General features: G+C 57.5%; 2 protein-coding genes across 6 annotated transcripts in view; one reads left to right on the top strand and one right to left on the bottom strand.

Annotated features, from left to right (window-relative positions):
- Nucleotides 1-9861, top strand: part of smg6 (SMG6 nonsense mediated mRNA decay factor) — a 305342-nt gene extending 295481 nt beyond the window's left edge. For all 4 annotated transcript variants that reach the window (XM_052035245.1, XM_052035247.1, XM_052035248.1 and 1 more), the window contains 2 exons: nt 4805-4886; nt 7394-9861. In XM_052035245.1, coding sequence (XP_051891205.1) covers nt 4805-4886; nt 7394-7524 — 213 coding nt within the window. In that variant the 3' untranslated portion in view covers nt 7525-9861. The remainder of the gene's footprint in view (nt 1-4804; nt 4887-7393) is intronic.
- hic1 (hypermethylated in cancer 1) lies at nt 9859-14426 on the bottom strand. Of its 2 annotated transcripts, none has more exons than XM_052035250.1 (2): nt 14317-14426; nt 9859-12919 (listed from the first exon to the last, which is right to left on the bottom strand). In XM_052035250.1, exons 1-2 carry the CDS (start codon nt 14366-14368, stop codon nt 11172-11174), a joined length of 1800 nt encoding a protein of 599 aa, XP_051891210.1. In that variant the 5' UTR covers nt 14369-14426; the 3' UTR covers nt 9859-11171. The 2 variants fall into 2 exon arrangements, with proteins under 2 accessions (XP_051891210.1, XP_051891211.1); XM_052035251.1 differs by lacking the exon at nt 14317-14426 and adding an exon at nt 13437-13743.
- Between the last annotated feature and the right edge of the window lie 10417 nt (nt 14427-24843).

Raw genomic sequence — 24843 nt, 5'->3', positions numbered from 1 at the left:
ACCCTGTACTACCTCAATGCACTGTGTAATGAATTGACCTGTACGATCGGTATGCAAGACAAGTTTTTCACTGTACCTCAGTATAAGTGACAATAATAAACCAATACCAATACAACCTGAGGTGTATGTTGGCAGGTACAGGGCAAGTTGACGAACTAGTTAAGAAAATGAATGGGACCCATGGTTTGGTAAATAGACATTGCTCTCGTATCTGCTTCCACCACCTCGTCTAGCAGCACGTTCCAAGCTGTGTAAAAAACCTTGCCTCACAAATTTTCTTTAAATTTTCCTCATCTCACCTTAAATCTATGCCCTTGAATATTTCTACCCAGGAAAAAAGATTCTGACTGTCAACCCTATCTATGCCTCTCTTAATTTTATACACTTCTAACAGGTCTCTCCTCAGCCTCCAACACTTAAGAGAAAACAAGTTTGTCCAACCTCACCTTATAGCTATTACTCTCTAACCCAGGTAACCTCCTTATGAACCTCTTTTACACCCTATCCAAAGCCTTCACATTCTTGCTGTTATAGGGCGACCAGAACTACACACGATACTCCAACTGTGGCCTACCAAAAGTTTTATATAGCTGCAGCATGACTTTCTGACTTTTATACAACACTCCAAACAATGAAGGCAAGTATGTTGTATACCTTCTTTACCACCCTATCCACTTGTGTTGCCACTTTCAGGGAGCTATGGACTTGCACCCCAAAATCCCTCTGTACATCAGTGCTCCTGAGGGTCCTGCCATTTACTGTATACTTCCCTCATACATTTCACCTCCCACAGTGCAACACCTCACACTTGTCCAGATTAAACTCCATCTGCCATTTCTCTGCCCACATTTCCAGCTGATTGCTATCCTGCTGAATCCTTTGACAAACTTCCTCACTGTCCACAACTCTGCTGATTTTTATGTCATCTGCAAACTTACTAATCAGCCCACCAGTGTTTTCAGCCAAATCATTTATATATTTGACAAACCACAGAGGTCCCAGCACTGATCCTTGCAGAACACCACTGGTCACAGACCTCCAGTCAGAATAACACACCCCCACCACCAGCCTCTGTCTTCTGTAAACGAGCCAATTTTGAATACAATGTACCAAGTCTCCATGGATCCCATGTGCCTTAAACCTTCTTGATCAACCTACCATGAGGGACCGCGACAAAAGCTTTACAGAAGTCCCTGTAGACCACATCACTGCCCTGCCCTCAGCAATCATCTTCGTCACCTCAAAAAACTCAGTCAAGTTTATAAGACATGACCTCCCCCACACTAAGCCGGGCTGACTGTTGCTAGTAAGTCTATGCTTTTCAAGATGCAAATAGGTCCTGTCCGTAAGAATCTTCTACCATTGACGTAAGGCTCACCACCTATCATTTCGTGGTTTGTCCCTATCTCCTTTCTTAAACAAAGGAAGCACGTTGTCTATTCTCCAGTCCCCTGCGACCTCACCTATAGCTAAAGAGGATACAAAGATCTCTGTCAAAGCCTCAGTAATTTTCTCCCTTGCCTCCCTCAATAACCTGGGATAGATCACATCAGGCCCTGGAGATTTATTCATAGTGTTCTTCAAGAGGTCCAACACCACCTCCTCGATATCAACATGCCCTAGAATATAAACATACCCCTCCCTGACCGCACCATCCTCCATGTCCTTCTCCCTGATACAAAAGTACTCTTTTAATAACTCATCCACTTCCTCTGGCTGCAGGTATAAATTCCCTCCCTTGTCCATGAGTGGTCCTACCCTCTCCCTTGTTATCCTGGTGCTTTTAATGTATGTATAAAATGCCTTGGGGTGCTCCTTAATCCTACTGGCCAAGGACATATCATGGCTGCTTTTGGCCCTCCACAATTCTGAAAAGTAAAACAGGGAGGGAAGAACAATTTCCTTTCTAAGTGGGTGGAAATTATCTCATGAAAGAGAAATGAGGTTTTTTTTTACAGTGCTTTTTATAATCTGGAAACAATACTTCAAAGGGTGGAGAAAAGACTGGGAAAGAATCTAAATTAGACAACTCTTTGAAAGAGCCAGCACGGGCTTGCCATGACGAATGGCCTCCCTTTAGGATTATCTCATTCTGTAATGAGTGACTTAGAGCATCGTTTCCCGGGATATAGAATTTAAATCAGCACAGGTTCTTGAACGGAGAGCTTGATCATTTAGTTGCTGCTTTCCTCTGGGGCCAGGTCCTGTGGACATTTCTGCATCGGTAATTCACAGTTGTCACTGTGAATTGGAGCCTGGATGTCATCGGTTGGAGGTAATGCTGTAAGCATTGGTTAGTGAGCAAAGATACTCATACACTGTGAAAGTCTTTGTAGCAGCTGTAGAGGTGTTCTCAACTAGAGTACTATGTGCTGTTCTGTTGGAAGGATGTGATAGCAGAGGAGGTTCACTGGGGTGTTCCCTGGGATGGAGCAGTTCAGTTACGAGAAGATACTGGAGACACTGGGGCTGTTCTCCCTGGAGCGGCGGAGGTTAAGAGGGGACATGATTGAGATATATAAAATCATGAGGGATATGGACAGGATAGACTGCAGGAAGCTTTTCCCCTTATCAGAGGTAAATAAAACTGGAAGTCATAGGTTTAGGGTAAGGGGGAAGAGATTTAAAGGTGAACCTTTTTCACCCAGAGAGTGGTGAGTACCTGGAATACGCTGCCTGAGAGAGTCGTGAAAGCAGAGTCACTGACAGTATGTAAGAAATGTCCACACAAGCACTTGAATTGCTTAGGCATAGAGGACTACAGGCCAAATGCTGGGACATGTGTGGATGAGTTGGGCTGAATGGCCTGTCTCCCTCTTGTGCTTTCTATAACTCTATGATTCTGTAGGTGCAATGAGAATAACACAATAGCTGATCAGGTCCTTGCAGTGAGCCCAGCCAATGCAAGAACACTTCAGAAATTCCTGCAAGTCTCAAGGGCAAAGGGAACAGGCAGGGCTGCCAAAGGAAGGTTTGCAGACCACCCACTGCCAGCTGCAGGCTTCTTACACAGAAACTGGCGCTGAACAACCCACCGAGATGTTCAAGGTGCACACCGGTCTCTCCTCGGTCACAAGGCACAGATACCCCTGTCTAACCTGGACCCACTAAGTGCTGGCAATCATATTCTCCCTCTTTTGTTTAATTGTTTTGTATTACAGAACTCTGATGTTCCAATAATCACACACTGAGGCTGTGTGAACTTCTGTGACCTTTCTTCCTGCTTAGAACTATGAGTAAATGATGTCACTGAGACATCAGTTTCTCTGCAACCTAATTACCTAAAACACCAATAGTCCAGGGCTCTGGATTTTAGTCCAGTGACAGCCTTGAATCCACCATGCCCTGCCCATGTGGATGATAACTGGTCCCTGCTCCATTCTCCTGGCAACATGGGAGGAGTGCAGAGAGTGGGTGCAAGGTACTCAGAGCTGTCTCACCAGCTTCTGGCTCACCAGCTGTCCTGGGCCATGTGCAGTCAATGCAGTGACGCTCTTCATCAGCCCTCAATCACGGTGCCAACATCTGTAACCAATGCACTTACAACCTCCCCTAGTTTTCTCTCCATCAGCCCAGCTTCAGGAAGGAGGGTGAACCATCCTGGTGACTCCTGTCAGATGCTGTGTTGGGGCAGGAATAGTCAAAGAACCTGCTGATACTGTGTTCCAGAGTGAGCTGGGGCTGATCTTACTGACTGCTGGAGTTGGTGATGTTTGCTTGAACGTGATGTTGATTAGGAAGTGAGCATAATCGTCTGTAGCTTATGTAGTGTATGCAAAGCTAGTCTGAGACATCCCAGCTCCGAATGCAGAAAGACTAACGTTACAACCGCACCTTCACTCTCCCTGCGCAACCAAATGTACCTTTACAGTATTTGTGGGCTTCAGTTGCTGTTGAAATGTCCATGACTCACCATATTGGGTAAAGGTGTGGGGAGCCCTGGACCCACAGCACAGCCAAGTACCAACACACCTGCCAGCAGGAACTTGGTTCTTTTTAAGCCTTTATTCCCATTTTCCACTTTTCATTAACTCCAGTTTGTATCCAACAAAAATGCTGGAAACACTCAGTGAGTCAGGCAGTGTCTGTGGGGAGAGGAGGACTTAATGTTTCTCTGTCCTGCCCTGCACCTGTCCATTACCCATGTTCTCGCCAACCTCTGTTAGTTGCTGAGTGCCCAGTGTTCGGAATATAAAGTGATCATTCTTGTTTCAAGTTGTCCTGTGTGTTGTTCCAGCCTGTGCTCAGCCCTAACCCTCCCCCTTGTATTCCGGCCTGTTGTGCACTCCCTGTCACCCCACGTGGCAGCCTTTCCTTCGCTGGCCTGGCCACCTTGTCTGAAACTTCTCCCACAACACTCCACCTCTACATCCCTCTCTCCTTTGTTTCTGAGGCTTCCAGAAATGTCTTAGGGTGTTTTATATCAAAGGTGTGAAACGTAAGGCAACTCAGGATGCACACCCCACCACCTCCACGTAACCCTACGCACCTCCTGACAGATGTCACTCACAGGAAGGCAGCAACTTGATGCCAAAGCCTTCCAGTAAACACCATGTAGTATGTGCTGCCTTTGACTGCCTTGAATCAGCAAAGTATCTGAACCGCAGCCATTGTGGCCCAGTTCACTGTGCCTCTGGGGTGGAAAGGTGATGCCCTTCAATTGTGAGGGGGGGTGGGGGTGAATCCCCAATAGGATGACCAGGCACGAGCTCTAGCTAGAATGTACTTGAAGGGCAGAATGGCCAGGTTTACCCTCTCACTGTGTGTGAAGCTGACGAATCTGTTGCTGCTGCTGTCTCCACAGGGAAACAACGATGACTTGATTCTCTCGTGCTGCCTCCATTACTGCAAGGATAAGGCCAAGGACTTCATGCCAGCACACAAAGGTACCCAGCACCTCTCCATTGCACTGCTGCTTTACATCGGGTTCTAGGTGGGGCTTACTTGAGCAAGTCCCTGATCTGGTGACTGCAGCAGCAGCCACAACAATGACTGCCTGCAGTGCCTTTGCCAGTCTGCCCCATGCAGTGAATGAGGCAGGGCTTGGAGCCTGGGATGCGTGCTCATCCTCTCCCTCACCATCTCTCTGGGACATGGGGTCACAGTTCAAACTTCATCTCAGACTGCAGCCAGAATCCTGGCCAGGACCCATTGTGTAGTACTGTGGGAGGGGCGGTACTGTGGGAGAGTCACACTGTAGGAGGGGTGGTACTGAGGGAGGGTCACACTGTGGGAGGGGCAGTACTGAGGGAGGGGCGGTACTGTGGGAGGGTCACACTGTAGGAGGGGTGGTACTGAGGGAGGGTCACACTGTGGGAGGGGCGGTACTGAGGGAGGGTCACACTGTGGAAGAGGCAGTACCAAGAGAGTGTCACACTGTGGAAGAGGCAGTACTGAGGGAGCAACACACTGTGGGGGGGGCAGTACTGAGGCAGGCGTTGTGTGACCATCGTTCAGACAAAATGTTAAACTGATGTCCCATAAGTAAAAGTCCCAGAGCAATATTGGGTGTCAGGATTGGGAACTCTCGTCTGTGTCCTGAGACCAATGTTTATCCTTCAGTGTTGGTAAATCAGATTATCAGATCATTATCACATTGCTGTTTGTGGGATCTGGCTGTGCATAATTTGGCTGCCGTATTTCCTTCCTTACACCAGTGACTGCCCGTGAAAATCTGTGAAAAGCGAAAAATGGCAGATGCGGGAAATCTGAAGTAGAAAATGCTGGCAACACTCGGCAGGTCAGGCAGCGTCTGTGGAGAGAGAAACGGTTAATGTTTCTGGTTGGAGAGCCGTCATCAGATAACTGTTGACCAGATGAAAGGTCCCTGAACTGTTCTGATTCCATAGCTACTGTCTGACCTCAGCACTGCCAGCATTTTGTTTGTGTTTCTGAAGTTCATTGGCTGTGAACACTTTGGGACTTCTTGATGTGGTCAGGGGACCGAGAACAGGTGGCACAGCGGTCACAGGTGTTTTTGTGTGCCCCACTTTTTAGCCCCGTTTTCCTCCTGTGTCCTCACCTCCACTTCCAGACAAATTATGAGCATTGAAAAGCAACATGTTCTTATAATTACATGCTCCTAACTTTACCATGACCGGCCCTTTTGAAGACTAAGCTGTAACAGATTGGTAGTTGCGTTGAACAATGTGAATATACTGGGCTCTGTGTCATTCTGTCAGTGAATTGAAATTATTTAAAACCACCAGGCACACGTTAGGAAAATCACACACACAGCAGAGTTGCAGTGTTCCCAGGAGTAAGTAGATTCTCTGAGACTGAGCTAATGTGGTTTGGACAGCTCTCTTCACTCTTTCACTGATGGACACTCGTCCTCTTCCTCCCCAGGCCACCTGCAACTCTGACAGAGCGGACACAGTGTTAGACTGGCATGGCATTGTTCACAAGCACATTATAGAGTCATAGAGCAATACAGCACGGAAACAGGCTCTTCGGCCCAACTCGTCCATACTGACCAAGATTTCCATCTAAGCCAGTCCCACTTGTCGGTGTTTGGCCCATATCCCTCTAAACCTTTCCTATCCATGTACCTGTCCAAGTACCTTTTAAATGTTGTTAATGTACCTGCCTCACCCACTTCCTCTGGCAGCTCATTTATACACTGACCACCCTCAGGTGCCTTTTAAATCTCTACCCTCTCGCCTTAAACCTGTGCCCTCTAGTTTTTGATTTCATTTCCCTGTGAAAAAGACTGAGTGCATTCACCCTATCGATGCCCCTCATGGTTTTATACACCTCTGTAAGGTCACCTCTCAGTCTCCTACGCTCCAAGGAATAAAGTCCCAGCCTGTCCAACCTCTCCCTGTGACTCAGTCCCTCAAGTCCTGGCAACTTTCATTTTCTTTGCACTCTTTCCAGCTTAGTGACGTCTTTCCTGCAACATGAGTGCAAACGAAGTGTTGGCATCCACTGGTAGGCGACTGGTGGGTCGCTGCATGGTGTGTTGTCATACACAGGTGCACAGGCCCCTCACTGTCAACCTGTACATGAGCAGGAGACTCCTGAACCCCTTGATTCTGCGTCCCACTCAGTGCACAAGAGCTACTCGGCCTTCAGAACAAATCATCCTGTTTGATTATTCAGGTTTGAATTGTCCTTGCCTTTTGTTTTTCTTTGCCTTCAGCTGACAGGGTCTCTGGTGGGTGTATCTTTGCAAGGAATGGTGGTGTGCAGGGTAGTCCAATCCAGAGGATCTGAGCTTTGTCAAACCCTCCCGCAACAAAAAGCTGGTTGTAATGGCTGGTAGCAGTGGTTGCCAGTGCCTGCGCACACTGCGCTGTGCTGTCAGACTGCCAATGCCCGCCCTGCTTTGTCCCCCTCACACGCGCAGTTGTTGGCGACTTGGTGACCTATGGTCTTTCTCTTCCCCCAGACGAGCCCATCCGCCTGCGCCGTGACGTGGTGCTGCTGACAGACGACCGCAACATGAGGGTGAAGGCCTTAACTCGCAACGTGCCAGTCAGAGCCATCCCGGTGTTCCTGAAGTGGGCCAAGGTGGGATGAAGCGACGGAGCCATCCTGTGGATTGCAGTGAGCATCGTCGAGAGGCTCAGGCTTGCCGGTGGCAACACACCCCTCCATTAAACAGCTAACATTAAGAGATGACAAGAATCAATACGCAATAGAAGATTGTGATATCAAGCTGAAGAGGCAGGTCCTGATGCGACGTGTCGATGGTTCTTTAGGAGCAGCTAGTTGTGGTGGGTTAATAGTCACAACTGACAAGTGAGCGACCTGATGCAGGTTAGTGAGAGGGAACTTTGTTAACACATGGGAGGCAGGAGCATTCCCTGGTGGGATTATTTCTTTGGAGCCTGGGTGGTTTTGTGGCAGAGATGGAACGAATCCACTCTGCTCTGCCTGGCATGTCTGAAAGCTTATCCCTGTCCTGAATCTGTCACCTCTGAGTGGCAGAGCACCCAGGCGCAGGGCTTGGATGACTTGTGTTGCTGCTGGTTCTATGGTGTCAATGTTTTGACAGGAAGAATTTCAGACAAAAAAAAGTTTGCAATGAGGACTTTGCATCAGCTTGAAAGGAAGCCATAGTGTGGGATTAGCCTGAGGGGTTGTGCAAGGGGTCACAGCCATGTGCTGCAGTCAGAGCCAGCTGTTTATTGGTCTGTGCAAGTATTGGTGGCATCAGCCTATCAGTGTGAAGTGTGTTCTTTGCAGGATGGAACCTCTAGTGTTGAAATGGAGGGATGTTTTATGCAAGTGAGGTTTAGTAGTGTCCTTGGTGCTGGATTGTACTGTGGTGAGTCAGGTGTAGGGCAGGGAGTGCATTACACAGGCAGATCCAGTGTTATACATCTGCCCTTTCAAATACTGCACGATGCCCAAGACCTTTGGCATTTGGCAGAGTTGGAGACCGAATCTTGCCTTGCAAAGCGGCTGTTGGAGGAGGGTGGAGGGGAGTTCGGTTACACTGCAGGCCTAATGATTGAGATACCTGGTGGTTCAAAACCCCACTCTGTGCCAAGCTGTCAAGTAGCTGAGACAATTTTTTTTTCCCAATTGCAAATGCTTTATGTAATTACAAACTTTAAAAAGTACAAAGACCAAAGTGTCTCAAGGTCAGCAGTCTTCTCTTTAATAAGCACTCAGTCCTTATTAAAATGTTGTTGATTGTCCCACTCCATTATCCAAGTATCAAGGCTGACAGATTTCGGATTGGGCAAGACATGCCCTTTGAGATGCTTCATTCAAGTTTTCAGGTTTTCTTGGTAGCTCACTCTGTGGAATGAAGGGAGTGCTAGTCAGTGTGAAAAGAATGCCTTCTGGAACCAGATGTTGCTTTTGGAATCCAGGTGAATTTCTTGTTATATCTGCTACTTCTCCAAAGCAAGAACTTGTTTGCCCAGTTGGGATAAAAAACTTGTATGTGGCAGGACTCCAGCTGGGAGAGGCAAGGAGGTCGTTCATGCTTAGTGGGCTAAATTTGAATTGGTGGAGCCCAGGCCCAGGTGCAAAGACACAGTTCCTGGAGGTGAAGGAGACTTCCTCCTCCACATTTTCAACACCTGCTGGTGCACTCAGGGGCAGTTGGTCCCCATCCTCATTTGGCAGCATCTCAGAACTCTGTGGCTGAACCTCTTTCAGGAATAACCTCCAGGCATGGTTCGACACAAGGGTCCGACTTTGCTGTAAAGCTAATCAGTTTGCAGTTAGAATTTTCCAGCCTCGTCTGATTTCTTTGTTTTTCTTGATAGCAGAGGCTTGGTAGCTTCTTTCTTTCTAGCAGCTGTTACTTTTGTCCCGGTCTCTCCATTTACTCTTTGTTGCTGAGTTCTGGATCCCATCGCTGCTGCAGAATCAGCCTTATTAATTGCCATATTGGCGTTGACAGGGCCACCCTTGACTTTGGATTTGCAACTACTCCACTTTTGTGAATGTGAACGCACAGAGCTCCCAACTATTTCATCAGAAGGTCAGCGCCTGCGGGCTGGGATTCAGGCCCTCGTACGGTGCAGAGAGATTCCAAAAGTTGGTTTATTTTAGACATTTCAGAACTGGTTTTCATTGTTTTATTTTTTTATACATAGTCTTAGGTGGTTAGGTTTGGCTAAAGCTTAGCTAGGTACCTGGAGTTCGTTTTATTTAGTGTTGAGTGCGCTTTGTGGGATCGAGGAGGCTATTGGTTTTAGTGCGGTGAGGCGGAGTGCAATATAATGTAGGTGTGTGGCAGAGCCTGCAGCTCTGTAGGTATTGGCCAGTGTTGTCAGCGGCATATACACACACCTCTTCCCCATGTGACCGACACACTGTCATGTAGTAGGAAGTTTAACCGCTAATTAGTATTCATTTAACTACCAGGTCCAATAAAACGGAGATTAAAAGCCACGTCTGTAACGTTTTAATTGATACTTGGTGTTTTATAGAAACCAGTTTCACGGTGAAAATTTTTGGTTCGCTGATTTACAAAAATACAATTATAGAAACATTATCCCATCGAAGCATTTTATACAGACTGGTTTAAAATAAACAGTACAAATACATGCAATAAATACACTCATTTTAATGCAAAAACATTTATAAAAATACTGTTTTTTTGTATTGCAACGTTGTGAATTGTATTTTGGCTTTTTAAAATCTGTTTTTTTAAAAAAAATATTTGGGAGGTGTCTGCAGACTGACTTTGGTTACAATTTCATTTACAGAGCGTGTGTCTAACACACGGCACAGTGCTCAGATTGGACATGCATTCCCACCCAGATCCAATCGGACATACAAAATAGGAAATCTTTACAAATCCCTGCAAAAAAAAACACAGAAGTAACCATACTGGCAAGTTGCATCTCATGCTAAAATACTGCATTTAATAAGTGACTTAATAACCGACCTGGAATTTCCAACTTTATCCCATGGTTATTTGTAGGACCCAACTTCTTCCCCGCTTCGCGCTGTCATCTCCAAAATCCTTGCCACTCGCCGTGAGACTTCGGATGCATCCGCAAGTTTAGCTGAACTGGCCGGGAAGTGTGTCTGAGGGAGAGCAGCTACACTTTAGGGTGAGTCTTCAAACTCACACCGAGGCACGGCCGTGCAGCCGGTACCGGCGGAGGTTACCCGGGCTGGTGGTGTCACAGTGTTGAGAAGTTAGAGAAAGCTGTCGGTGTGGTGTCTGTGTGCGCACTGAAAACGCGGCACTGCCCGGAGCTGTGTCCGGGGCACTGGCCTCTGCACAGCGGGGCTGGCGTGGAGCAGGGCGGCGGCTGAGGAGCGGCGCTGGGATTTAGTGGTTCTGTCGCAGGATAAAGTTCAGAAGTTTCAGGGACATCTTCAGAAACATTTAGGAATATAACTGGTGAAAGCGATTACACAAACTCCCGGCTTGGCAGAGCGCAGGAGGCTCAGTGGTGAGGGTTGAGGTGCTGTGTCGGGAGGGGGCTGGCTGGAGGAGGTAGTGAGGGACCTCTCCTCGTCCCCCAGGCCCCCGGCTCCGTGCGCTCACATCATCAGGTTTCGGCTCTCACGTTCTACAGTTCAAACCTTAAGGCAAACGTGGCCCGGGAGGGGGTGAGGTGACCCCGGAGCCTCACAGTTCTCCCGCCGCCCCCTCCCTCCGCGTGGAGCGGGCGGGAGTAGGCGGCTGGCCCCGGCTCTCCGGGATGGGCCTTGGCACAGGTGGGGTGGCTGGGTGGGGTAGCGGCCTAGGGCGCAGGGAAGGAGTCGGGCGCCAGCTGCGCCGACTGGCTCAGGATTTCGGCCGCCTTGTCCTGGTGGATGGCCAGGTGCGTGGCGGCGAACTTGGCCAGCGGGTACACGCTGTCGCCGAAGTCCAGCTTGGGCTTGCAGTCGGCCGTGTGCATCTTCATGTGGCTGATGAGGTTGCGCTGCTGGGCGAACTTGCCGCCGCAGATCTGGCACTCGTACGGCTTCTCGCCCGAGTGGATGCGCATGTGCTCGGTGAGCCGGTACTGGCGGGTGAAGCGCATCCCGCACGCCTCGCAGGCGAATGGCTTCAGCCCCAGGTGGCTGCGCATGTGGCGGGTCATGGTGCCGCGCTGCGTGAACTTCTTGCCACAGATGTTGCAGGGGTAGGGTCGGGTCAGCCAGTGCGACTTCTCGTGTTGGCGCAGCGTGGCCGGGTCCTTGTAGGACTTGTCGCAGCTGGAGCAGCGGTAGGGCCGCACCAGGTCGCCGAGCGCGGCGCCCGGCTTGTCGGCGAAGGGCGCGGCGGGCTCGGCCACCTCCTTGTGGAAGAGGTCGTCCTCGGTGTGGCTCTCCACGTGTGCGTTCAGCTGCTCGGAGCTGGGGAAGCCCTTCCCGCACGGGATGCACACGTACAGGTTGTCGCCAAAGTGCTCGGGCTCGTAGCCCAGGTGCGCGCACTGGAAGCGCTCGGCGGCCCCGGAGCCGCACGGCTCGTCGCTGCTCGTGTCCTCACTGCTGCTCTTCTCGTCCTCCGCCTCGTCGCAGCCGAGCCCGGGGTAGCGGGCGGGCGGCGGCGGCGGTCCCGGCCCCCCTGCCGCCTCCCCCTTGCGCTCCTGCCGCTCGCCCCTCGCCGCCTTCTCCCGCTCGCACTCGTCCGCGAACGGCGGCAGCGGCTCCTGCTTGAACCAGCGCGACACCTCGTCCGCGCCCTTGCCTTCGCCCCTGAAGAGGCCGCCCTCCGGGCCCAGCACCTCGTCCGTCTCCATCGGGTGCACGGCGCCCACCGCCTGCTCCTTGCCCGGGGCGCCGTTGGCGAGCAGGGGCCCCCCCGCCGGCGGGCTGGTCTGCCGGGAGTCTCCGGAGTGCGCGTCGTCCTGCGGGCTCCTCTTAGACAGGTCGAGGCCGAGCAGCTGCGAGGTGGCCTGGTCCGGGAGCGCCAGGCCCTGGAGCCGGTTACCCTGAGAAGGCGGGGCGTACAGCTCCCCCGAGTTCGTGTTCAAGGTGTGCAGGGGCTGGCTGTCGAGCAGCCGCGGGGTGGCCGAGTAGCAGGACTGGATAACGGGGGTGGCGGCGCGCAGACCCCGCGCCAGTTTGCCGTAGGACGAGAAGCCGGTGCGGATGTGCACGTAGCTGCCGTTGCGTTTGAGTCTCTTCTTGCAGAGGGCGACCAGGTCGGGAAGCTGCAGGTAGCTGGCGGCGGCCAGGACCGCCCCCAGGCTCTGCTCGCTGCTCGGCTCGTACTCGCTGAGGCGGCCGGTGTAGATGTAATCCAGGATGGTGCGGAAGGTGCCGGGACTCACCATCTCCGGGTCCAGGTTCACCAGGTTGTCGTGCACCACCAGCGACTTCAGGTAAACGCTGCTGGCCGCCAGGATGTTCTTGTGGGCCCGGAACAGCGCGTTCTGCACCACGATAATCACATCGCACAGGAAGCCCTTCGTCCGCTGCCGGTTCAGTTGCAGGAGGAGTTGTTTGGCGTGGTTCGGGACCTCCATGGCTTCGAGCATCGGCATCATCTCGTCACCTTCACACAGACAACGGAGTCAGCGTGGGAAGGGGGGGAGCCCGTCGGTGTCGCCACATCACCCCCAACCCGCGATCAGCGACCCCCAAACACCACCCCCTCGCCCCATTATAAACCCCCAAAACCACCCCAACCCCCGCTCAGATCCCCCCAGACTCACCCTCCCAACCCGCACTCTGACCCCCACTGACTTCCCAAACCTCACCCTCACTGACCCTCCGCTCTCCCCCAAACCCCGCTCACCTACCCCCTCATCGCCCCTGTCCGACCCACCCCCTCCGCTCGCCGCGCCCGGGCGCCCCGAGACGGAAGCTCCCCCATCCCGCGCCGCTGCCGGCTGCGGTGCGGGGAACGGCCGGTCCGCTGCAACTCCGGGCGGGGATCGCGCTTAAAGGGCCCGCGCATCGCCAGGGCTGGGACAGTTGGCCTCAGGACCGCGGGAGGGGAGCGGTCCCACCGATCCCGGTGGAAAGGTCCGGTTCAGTGATTGGCCGAGGCGGCGGGTGTCCGGCGATACCTGGGGGCGCGCAGCGTTTGGCGGGAGCGCGCGGCCGCCGTCCCGGACCCGGATTCGGAGCCCGATTGACCGGAGGCTGCGCGGTGCCACCTCTTATACATGTTAGTGTGGTGGTGAAGGAGGGAGGGGGTCACATCACAACCCCCTGTGGGCACTACACACATTACATCACTCTGGGACGGGGCTATTCTATGTACCGGGACCCGCTCGCCCGCCGCGCAGCGCTTAACCCTTCCGTGACCGGGGCCGGCAGACACCGCACAGACGGGAGCCTGAGCCTACCCCTACCACCCTCTCCACCCCTCCGCCTCCTCTACCCCTCCCCTCCAACCGTCCCGTCCCACACCCGCTCCCCATCCCCACACCAACCCATCCCCTCCCCGACCCACACACATCCCAACCCAAACACCGCCCCCCCCCCCACACCGGAGCCCCCCAGCCCAGACACGGCGACAGGCCCGGGAGAGGGGCCGGAGTGTGCCCGGGCTCCGCGCTCCGCCCGCCGGCCGGCGGATATTCCCCGTGCGGCCGCTCGCAGATCCTTTGAATAAAGTGCGTCTCGTCCCCGGAAATGAGCGCTCGCTCCCGAGCTACGTTAACCCTTCCGCGGCCGGGGCGCCGGAGTTGCTGCCAGGTTCGGCCGTCCCCTGTGCCCGGCACCACCTCCAGCCGGTGCCAGCGGCGCCCGGCGCCGGTCTTTCCCCGGGGCGGCGGAGTCCAGCGGCTCCGGACGGTGCCCGATCCCCTGCAAACCCACCCGGGCCGGCCGGAGCCCCCGGCACCCGCGCGGGTCCCGGGACGGCGAGGCGCCGGGGCTGTGAGAGAGGCTACCCCGCGGCGGGATCCTCTGAGAGAGTGTCCGGAGCCGGGGTCCTCTTACCTGGAGACTGCAGCTGTGTCCGCCCGGGGCCTGAGAGCGGCGGAATAATCATCGCAGCAGCACGGCGGGTCGCTCTGACGCCTCCCCGCTGACATTTACCGCTTATTAGAATAAGCAGAGGGAGTGGTGTGGAGGAGGGACTGGGGAGGGGCAGGGGGAGGGACGGACGGGAGGCGAGGTGGGAGGAGGAGGGAGAAGGAGAAAGGAGAGGGAGGAAGGGAGGGAAGGAGGGAGGGGAAGGAGGGAGGGGAGGGGAGGGGACGGAGGGGGGAGGGGAAGGAGGGATGGGAGGGTAAGGAGGGAGGGGAGGGGGAGGGGAAGGAGGGGAGGTGAGGGGGAGGGAAGGAGGGGGGAGGGGGAAGGAGGGAGGGGGGAAGGAGGGAGGAGGGAGGGGGGAAGGAGGGAGGGGAGGGAAGGGGAAGGAGGGAGGGAAGGGAAGGAGGGAGGGGGAGAGGGGGGAGGAGGGAAGGAGAGGGGGAGGGGGTGGGAGGGGGAGAGGGGAGGGGGAGGGGGAGAGGGGAGGGGGAGGGGGAGAGGGAGGGGGTGGGAGGGGGAGAGGGGAGGGAGAGGGGGAAGGGGAGGGAGGGAGAGGGGGAAGGGGAGGGAGGGAGATGTGTTGGGTGGAGCGGGAGGTTTGTGGGGAGGAGGGTGGCGAGAGGAGGAGGGTGCTGGGGAAGGGAGTGACGGAGGGGAGAGGAGGTGACAGGAAAGGGACGGGGTGAAAGTTGGTGAAATGAGGGAGGTGCAGGGGAGGGGTGAGTGATGGGAGTGGGGGCAGCGAGGTAGAAACAAGGGTGGGGAGACGGGGAGTTGGTAGGTTCGGGAGGAAGAGGGGAGGGAGGGTGGAGGGAAGGGAAAGTGGGCTGAGGAGATGGAGCGAGGGGAGGGAGATGTGAGTTAGGGCGGGGGCGGGGGCAGGGTCGGGAGACCGGGTGTGGGGGGATGGACTGAGGTCACGGTGTGGACCTGCGGGTTCTGCCCCGCGCTCCCGGGGCTGTCGGGGCTTGGTTGAGGGGAGGGGCGGTTACCATCACGGGCCTCAACGGGAAGAATTCGGGAGCCCATCCTCCTGGGGGCGAACCTGTGGCAGGGACCTCGTGAATGAGTGACTGAGGGTCGAGGGTGGGTCTTGGGTCTTCCCGCCCAGCCTCCCCCCAAGACTTCACTAGATCTCCCCTTCCCCTCTCCCCTTCCCTCTCTCCCCTCCTCTCCCCTCCTCTCTCTCCCCCCCTCTCTCCCCCTCCCCTCTCTCCCCCTCCCCTCTCTCCCCTCCTCTCTCTCCCCCCTCTCTCCCCCTCCCCTCTCTCCCCCCACTCTCCTCTCCCCCCTTCCATCCCTCCCGCTACCCGACCCAGTCTACCCCCGTCCCTCACCCTCCCTGCCGGAGTTCGGGTCGCGGCTGTGGCTCCGGTGACTGGGAGCGAGCTGCGGATCAGACCCTCGCTCCTACCGCCCCCCAGTGCTGGCGGCCGGGAGCAGCAGCCCCCCGCGCCCAGCGCTCGGAGCCGCTCCGTGTCCGCTGCCTGAAACGTGTGGCCGCTGTGTGCTGCCCTTCGTTGAGAAGGTGGGCGTGAGACGTTCTTCAGATAAAGGTGGCAGACCCGAAACTTGAACTCCCTCTCCACAGAGGCTGCCTGACGCTGAGCTCCTCCCGCGTTTTCTGTCTTTATCTCGGATTTCCAGCATCTGCTGTATAATTTCTCTCATGGTGCTGGTGGGGGGGGGGGGGGGGTGCCACGATTTTGACCGGTGACCATGAAGCAGCGGCGATATATTCCTCACCAGGACGGTGAGTGTTTTGCAGGTAGCCTATCGGCGGTGGTGTTCCCCTGTGGCCGCTGCCTGGTCCGTGGTGGGTTTGGGAGGTGCTGCCCCAGCAGACGGTTCTCGCTGCTGGAAGAACTCAGCAGGTCGAGCAGCATCTGTGGAGGTTTCATGTGGAGAGCCTGCATCGGGTCTGGGACTTGCTGCTGCAGGTCCGGGCTGCTTCATCCGAGGAGTGTGAGAGAGACAACATCGTGCGCTCATCAGTTCTCACCTTCTGGCGGAGATGGCTGGGCCCAGGACACTGCCCTGAGGAACTTCTGCCGTGATGTCCTGGGACTGGGGTGATTGATCTCCGACACCCACACCCACCTTCCTCTGGATGAGGTCTGACTCCAGCCCCTGGAGTGTTTCCCCTCGATGTCCACTGACCTCAGCTTTACCCGGGGCCCTGGGTACCACACTGGGTCAAACACTGCCGGGTGTCGAGGACAGTCCCCTCACCTCACCCCTGGAGTTCAGCTCTGGTCCGTGATTGGACCCAGGCTGTGACGGGGTCTGGAGCCCAGTGGTCCTGGTGCATCGGACAGCAGGTAATTGGGGAGTGGTCCCGCTGGAGGCCCCATCCATTGCTGAGGATTTGGGGCGGACTGCAAGGGGTCGGATACCTGAAGCCCGGTCCGCCCTCCAATGCCCCTGTCAGGGCTGGCATGTACTGCCCATCCCTTGTTACCCCTAAGAAGGCCGATGACAACCGACGTGCTGCCGCCATTGGAGATTCGCCTTGGGGTGTCGGGAGTCAGTTAAAGGCGCGGGTTTCCCCCACCGGCTGCGGTCAAAATCACTGCTGACTCCCAGATTATTAAATCCCACAACTGCCCGGGACCCCGCCACCCCTCCACCCCACCCAACGCCAGAACCCTCCCTCCTCACTGAAACCTCCACTACCCAACCCTCCACTCCGCCGACTCCCTCCCCGGAGCCGCTCCAGTGGACCGTCCGCACCGGACGGCCGATCTGCTTCATGCGCCGCCTCCCCGATCCGCTCCCGGGGCCCGGCGCCGACCCACGCTCCCGGGACCATCCTCCTGCCCTTATCCTGAACTCTGCTTCTCCTGCTACTCTCTCTGGGACTCGGTTCTAAACTTTTCCATGTGACAAAATACAGCAGATTTTTTTTAAATTGGAGAAATAATTTCCAAATGGTTTTATTCTTCTCTGATCGCCGTTGGCGCTGCAAACCTGCCAATGGTTCATCTTGGACGCCGCCTGTGGTTCAGTTCCCCACCCCCCGACCTTCAGTCCATCCCCTCCCTCCCTCCCTCTTCCACCCCCTCCCTCCACCCCTTCCTCCCCCCTCCCTCCCTCTCCCTCCACCCCCCTCCCTGCACCCCTCACCGCCCCTCCCTCTCCCTCCACCCCCTCCCTGCACCCCTCACCGCCCCTCCCTCTCCCTCCACCCCCTCCCTGCACCCCTCACCGCCCCTCCCTCTCCCTCCACCCCCTCCCTGCACCCCTCACCGCCCCTCCCTCTCCCTCCACCCCCCTCCCTGCACCCCTCACCGCCCCTCCCTCTCCCTCCACCCCCTCCCTGCACCCCTCACCGCCCCTCCCTCTCCCTCCACCCCCTCCCTACACCCCTCACCGCCCCCCCTCTCCCTCCACCCCCTCCCTACACCCCTCACCGCCCCTCCCTCTCCCTCCACCCCTCTCTCCCTTCAGCCTCCTTCCTCCATCCCTCCCCAATCCCTCCTCCCTCTCCGTGCGTCCCCCTCCCTCCACCTAACCCCCACTCCGCTCTTTCCTTCCGGTTACCTCCCCACTTTGAACATTTTTAACAAAGGTGGAGGCTGTGGAATAATTCGTGCTGCTGAATTCCGCGGTGGGGAGGGGTCCGCGGACAGGGGGCGTCTCTGGGTTCAGATCCCCACACAACGTGGCCACTCGGCCCGGGACTGGATGCGCAGGATAGCCCCACGCTCGGGCTGGGGACTCCTTACTCACGTCCCACCCCACACCCGCCACCACCCAGCTCCGCACTCGAGTGAAGTGCCCTGGGACCCGGGAGAATGTGCGGAATGGCGAGAGCTGGAAAGTTGGGTCAGGTGCGGCTGACAGGAAGACAGAGGCGTGTACAGCCCGCCGTGCCACCACAGAGAGGTGTGAGCGCACACAGGTGTACGTATGGGCAGTTGTGCATACAGCTGGCGCTGAATGTTGACAGATGTGCGCACAGGCAGATGTGCGTGTGGTCCAGTGTGTGCACAGCCAGATGGCAATCACAGGGAAATAGAGCAGGTGTGTTTGCACAGGTGTGTGGCTGCACAGGTGAGACGGTGCAAGCCAGGTGTGCAGGTGGGTGTGTGCACAGCTGGGCGGGTGTGTATACGGGTGGGTGGGGGTGTCCACAGGTGGGTGTGTGCACAGGTGGGCGGATGTGTGCACAGCCAGGTGTACATTCAAATGGATAATGTCCAGATGTGGATGCAGCCGGGCATCGCAACTCCACGGGATATGGAGCAGGGAGAGGTGAGGGAGGGAGTTGAAGGTGTCGGACTGAGAGCAGGACTAACCCAACTGACATCAGGAGAGCGGGATCCCCAAGGTTATCCCACCAGGTGATGTCACTGGTACCCAAGCATCCCACCTCTCACGACCCAACCCATTCCCTGTCCCCACCGGAGGCACGGACAGGTGCTGGGAGATGGGCTGGTGGGCTTTATGTCGGACCCAGCAAGGGTGGCCGTGGTTCTGACCACGGGTGAACCAATTCGCCGCGGTCGGGAGGCGAGGGATGGGCGGGGTCCACCTGGGTGAAGTTGCATCAGGATTATCGAACCCTGGTTCCCGTGAAGGAAGGTCCATCACGGGAGATCTGCCGCCTCTATCCGTTCCTCCGCTGGAAGGTGCAGGCGGGAACAGCTGGATGGGCAGGTGGGGAACAGCTGGATTATGCAGACTGAACAGCTGGATGGGCAGGTTGGGAACAGCTGTATGATGCAGGCGGAGAACAGCTGGATGCAGCCGCGGAACAGCTGGATGGGCAGGTGAGGAACAGCTGGACGGGCAGGTGGGTTATAGCTGGATGGTGCAGGCAGAGAACAGCTGGATGATGCAGGTGGAGAACAGCTGGATGATGCAACCAGAGAACAGCTGGATGATGCAGCCGCGGAACAGCTGGATGTTGCAGGCGATGCAGACAAGTTCTGAGGCAGAAGACGGGCACAAACTCACGGCAATGCCGCCAGCAGGCGCCGCGTGACGGGAGCCCAGCGGGAGCGGCGGGCTGGGTGCGGGGGGAGCAAGTGTGGGACGATAACTGCCCTCCGAGGATGAGGCCCCGGGAGTGGAGGGAGGGGGGATGCGGAGTAACGGGAACCGGACGGACAGCCTTGGATGCTCCCGAGGTTGAGGGATTCAGGAGACGGGGAGCGGCAGCGGCAGGTCGGGGGAGGAGCTGCTTGGTGGGTCGGGCAGCATCTGTGGGGAGTAAACAGTGAACGTTCCCAACCAACAATCTTTCATCAGGGCTCACTGAACTCAGCGGCCGGAGGATCCGTGACGTTGGGAACATCGGAAACTTGGAGCAGAGTTCAGCTGGGATTCGGCTTCAGGACAGGGCGGTGTTGGGGCGGACAGGTTGCCCACGGATTCAGCAGCAGATCCTGGAGCCGGTGGATCCACGGCCCCTCCCAGGGTAACGTCCCTCAGTACCCCCCTCCCACGGTGCGGCGCTCCCTCAGTACCGCCCCTCCCACAGTGACGCTCCCTCAGTACCGCCCCTCCCACAGTGCGGCGCTCCCTCAGGACCGCCCCTCCCACAGTGTGGCGCTCCCTCAGCTGAGGAACCTGGGACCGGGGCACCGACTGAGAATCAGAGGCGGCCGGTTGGGGATAAAACTGGGGAGAAATTCCTACCGGACTCCGTGCCGGCGGAACGCGGAGACTCGGTCACTGAGCTCACTGAACAGAGGACGATGGATTCCCGGACAGTGACGGGATGGAGAGACGGGGGACAGTGCAGGGATCTTACTGGGTGGGAGAGCAGAAGAGGGGCCGAATGACCCGCTCCTGCCTCCACTGATGTTAGAATTCCCTGGCAGTTCAGTGTGTTGTGTCCTCTCCCTGAAGACAGACCCCTCCGCCGTCCTGTCCTCGGCCCGTTATTAAAGGCGGCGCTGGCTGGAACGGCGTCCCGTCCCCGCTTCCTCGACCCTGATCCCAGACGTCGGTGCCGAGAGGGAGGGGGGACTGGACCACAGCCCCTTCCTGACCCAGCCGCGGGCAAGTGCAAAGTGAGACCCGGCAGCGGGAGCCTGCAGTGTAGCGCCGTCCCCACCAGGTGGTGCCACTGCTCCAGGTTCCGCTCCGCTCCAAGGCAAAATCCTGCAGCGGAGCGAAACCTGAAATAAAGCCAGGACCTGCGGGGAACGGTCGGTCGGTCAGGCAGCGTCTGGGGGGGAGCAGCCGAGTTAATGTTTCCGGTCCATGACCTTTCTTCAGAACTGGGATAAGTTAGAGACAAGTAGGTTCCGAGATGCAGGGCAGGTGGGGAGAGGAGCGGGCTCAGTGAGGGGGCCGGAGGGCTGGAATGTCCCGGTCAGAGGGTGAAGTCTTGGCTCTGCACATTGAGCTCGGTTGGAGAATACAGGAGCCTGAAGGCAGGGAAGTGGGAGTGGAGGGCTGAGGGAGGGGGCACAGCCCGGGGTCTCTGCGCTGTCGCTGAGGGAGGGGGCACAGCCCGGGGTCTCTGCGCTGTCGCTGAGGGAGGGGGCACAGCCCGGGGTCTCTGCGCTGTCGAGTGCAGGGAAACCACTGGATCACCTGGAACTGCCCCCCTGCTGTGGGAGCGGGGGGGGGGCGGGAGGAAAGGGTCAGGGTCGGAGGAGGTGTTCCCGGGGGGGAGTTGTGACAACCTGAGGTTTACGGCCACTAACCCATCCTCTGAAATGGAGACAGAAGGGGGAGGGGAAGCGCCTGAGGTGGGAAGTCTGAGACGCGAGGGACGGTAGCGGAGTATAACAAATGCAGAAGGGACAGACGAGAGTTCCTGTCACTACGGGGGGGAGGAGTGAGTGCACTCAAAGGAGAGGTCCGTCAATATGATGAGTTCAGCCAGGCGAGGGAGGGAGGGGGAGGAGGAGCTGGAGGGGGTACTGGAGGTGGGGGGAGGTGGATGGGGAGGGGAAGGGAGGGACGGACGAGGACAAAGCAATGGCCCCTCAGACCCACCCTCAAAATAAGGTTCCGAAGGGAAGGAACAAGGTTCTACACTCCTAGTGTTAAACGCAGGGTGAGGCTCCCTCCACACCGTCCCGTCACACAGTCCCGGGGTCAGACACAGGGTGAAGATCCCTCTAGGTGCCATCACCAGGTCTAGCCCTTTATACCAGGTCTGATATTTCCCTTCCTTTGTCCTGACCCAGTGTGAGGTCTGTGAGTGGGAATCGTTGCTCATTCTGAGTCAGTGCTGTGGAAGTGGTCAGAGAGTCTCACAGATCTGGTGTCTGAACTCCAGCTGGGATCCGTGTCGATGTTTGAACCTCCTCGCTTCCATTTAAGACAACAAATTGTTCACATTTCTCCAGCATTACTGGGCTTGAACATGTGTTCCTGAGCAGCTGAGCTCACTGGCACCGAGTCCAACTACTGACATCCTGCAGGGTGACTCCCACATCTTCCCAGAGAACCTCTTCCCCCTTCGACACTACCCACCGTCATTGACCCTTCACCCCAGTACCCACCGTGTGACCCTTCACCGCAGTACCCACTGTGACCCTTCACCCCAGTACCCACTGTCACTGACCCTTCACCCCTGTACCCACCCTATGACTCTCCACCCCAGTGCCCTCCCCAGGCCAGTTTCAGGTCCCGGGGATCAGTCCCAGTGCCAGACCACATCACCCTCTCACACACACCCAGTCATCCCGGGGCGTCCTGACCCACACGTCTCTGCGACCCCCGCAGTCACAGGGAGATGGTGCAAACTCCACACAGACAGCGCAGAGCCGGGACCGGAGCCCATGCACGGCGACCCCTCCCTGACTCGGTCCAATCAACTCCTTCAGCAGTTACCCCCAAATACCCCCAGTTACCCCTCAGCGCCCGTCACAGCCGCAACACACTGACAGTAATGACTACCGAGGTACCGACTCTCCCCAGGGTATGGTCACAGTGGGAAGCGTTGCAGTTGCTCCGTCTCCTGGCTCCTGCCCGTCGCTGTAAGGTTGATGTCACCTTCGGGGTCCGCTCCCGCTCCTCGTGGCCACCACCCCGCCAGTGTCCAACCCCCGGCCCAGTGTCCGGCCCCCAGCCCGGCCCCCGGCTCAGCGTCTGGCCCAGTGTCCGTCCCCGACCCAGTGTCCGGCCCCCAGCCCAGTGTCCGGCCCCCGGCTCAGCGTCCGGCCCAGTGTCCGTCCCCGACCCAGTGTCCGGCCCCCAGCCCAGTGTCCGGCGTCCGGCCCAGTGTCCGTCCCCGACCCAGTGTCCGGCCCCCGGCCCAGCTCTGGGTCCCTGCTGTTGCTGCCTCTGACAGGGCCCCCTCACCCCCACCCCCCGAGCTGCCAAACCGCCGGCGGTGCCGGGGTCTCGGGCCCGGGGTCACTGCAGCTGAACCCGTTCTCTGTCCCGAGCGGCCCGGAGTGTCCAGTGAGTGGGAGGGACGGGGGGATGGAGGGAGGAGGGACGGAGGGGGAGGGACGGAGGGTTGGAGGGGGAAGGATGGAGGGGAGGCACGGAAGGACGGAGGAGGGATGGACAGAGGGATGGAGGGACGGAGGAGCGGAGTGGAGACGGGCGGAGGGACGGGGGGTAGGGATGGAGGGGAGGATCGGAGGATCGAAGGGACGAAGGGGTGAGGCGAGGGACGGGGAGCAGCAGAGGCAGCGGCAGATCGGGAGGAGGGGCTGCTCGATGGGTCGGGCAGCATCTGAGACCAACAACCTCTCATCAGGACCGGCTGAACTCGGCTGCTCCCCCCCAGACGCTGCCTGACCGACCGACCGACCGTTCCCCGCAGGTCCTGGCTTTATTTCAGGTTTCGCTCCGCTGCAGGATTTTGCCTTGGAGCGGAGCGGAACCTGGAGCAGTGGCACCACCTGGTGGGGACGGCGCTACACTGCAGGCTCCCGCTGCCGGGTCTCACTTTGCACTTGCCCGCGGCTGGGTCAGGAAGGGGCTGTGGTCCAGTCCCCCCTCCCTCTCGGCACCGACGTCTGGGATCAGGGTCGAGGAAGCGGGGACGGGACGCCGTTCCAGCCAGCGCCGCCTTTAATAACGGGCCGAGGACAGGACGGCGGAGGGGTCTGTCTTCAGGGAGAGGACACAACACACTGAACTGCCAGGGAATTCTAACATCAGTGGAGGCAGGAGCGGGCCATTCGGCCCCTCTTCTGCTCTCCCACCCAGTAAGATCCCTGCACTGTCCCCCGTCTCTCCATCCCGTCACTGTCCGGGAATCCATCGTCCTCTGTTCAGTGAGCTCAGTGACCGAGTCTCCGCGTTCCGCCGGCACGGAGTCCGGTAGGAATTTCTCCCCAGTTTTATCCCCAACCGGCCGCCTCTGATTCTCAGTCGGTGCCCCGGTCCCAGGTTCCTCAGCTGAGGGAGCGCCACACTGTGGGAGGGGCGGTACTGAGGGAGCGTCACTGTGGGAGGGGCGGTACTGAGGGAGCGCCGCACCGTGGGAGGGGGGTACTGAGGGAGCGTCACTGTGGGAGCCGGTACTGAGGGAGCGCCGCACCGTGGGAGGGGGGTACTGAGGGACGTCACTCTGGGAGGGGCCGTGGATCCACCGGCTCCAGGATCTGCTGCTGAATCCGTGGGCAACCTGTCCGCCCCAACACCGCCCTGTCCTGAAGCCGAATCCCAGCTGAACTCTGCTCCAAGTTTCCGATGTTCCCAACGTCACGGATCCTCCGGCCGCGGATCTCACCCCTTACAATTCAACCAGTCCGGATCCTACACCCCTCCCTGTCTCTGTAACCCCCTCCGGCCCCAACTACTGACTCTCCCCAGGGTGCCGACTCTCCCTGGTCGCCGGGGTACCGGGCCTCCCCGGAATACCGACTGTCCCCGGGGGTCTGACGGGGATTGTGTGTGATGCAGTGCCCTGCACTTCCCTCACCAGAGTCCCGTTGCCCTGCTGTAGTCCCTCGGCTTCTGCAGGTTGTGAGGCCAATGACGGAACCCCAGAGACAGGGGACTGGCGGGGTGGGGTGTATGTGGGAGGGGTGTTCCCCCACTGCCACTGACAGGGGGTGAGCTCCCGACACAAGGACCCCACACTCCCCACCGGTGACGGGCCAGAGGTTCCCAGGTGACTAAGGGCCCTGCATCTGCTCAAGGTGGCTTCGAGCTCCCCTCAATCCCCGCTCCACCTGGGAGCCCCCTCCCGCTGGAATGATGTGGCCTGCCCAGTGACTGACCGGGGGCTCCACACTGGAGTGTTGCCCCGGGAGAGGACACTGGCACTGGTCACATCCAGGGAGGGGTTTCAGAGACAGTACGGGTGTCGCTCCAGAGCCGTGAGGTAACTGCTGCCGTTCCAATCCCAACACAGGAGGGCAGGGAGATCTGCGCCAGCTCTGCGGTGCGGTCTGTCATCGGCCGGGGTCTGTGGCGGGTCTGTGGCGGGACTGTGGCCGCGGTGACTTCCACCACCCACGTCCACCCGCACGGACGGCTGGTTCACGGGGTGGAGGGAGCAGTTTGGGCTCTCAGTGAACCTTTATCTTTGAGGGTGGTGCCGTGGGGCAGGTTGTT

The sequence above is a fragment of the Pristis pectinata genome, chromosome 21, assembly GCF_009764475.1.
Source record: "Pristis pectinata isolate sPriPec2 chromosome 21, sPriPec2.1.pri, whole genome shotgun sequence".
NCBI lineage: Eukaryota > Metazoa > Chordata > Chondrichthyes > Rhinopristiformes > Pristidae > Pristis > Pristis pectinata.
This window is presented reverse-complemented; position numbering and strand designations above follow the sequence as displayed.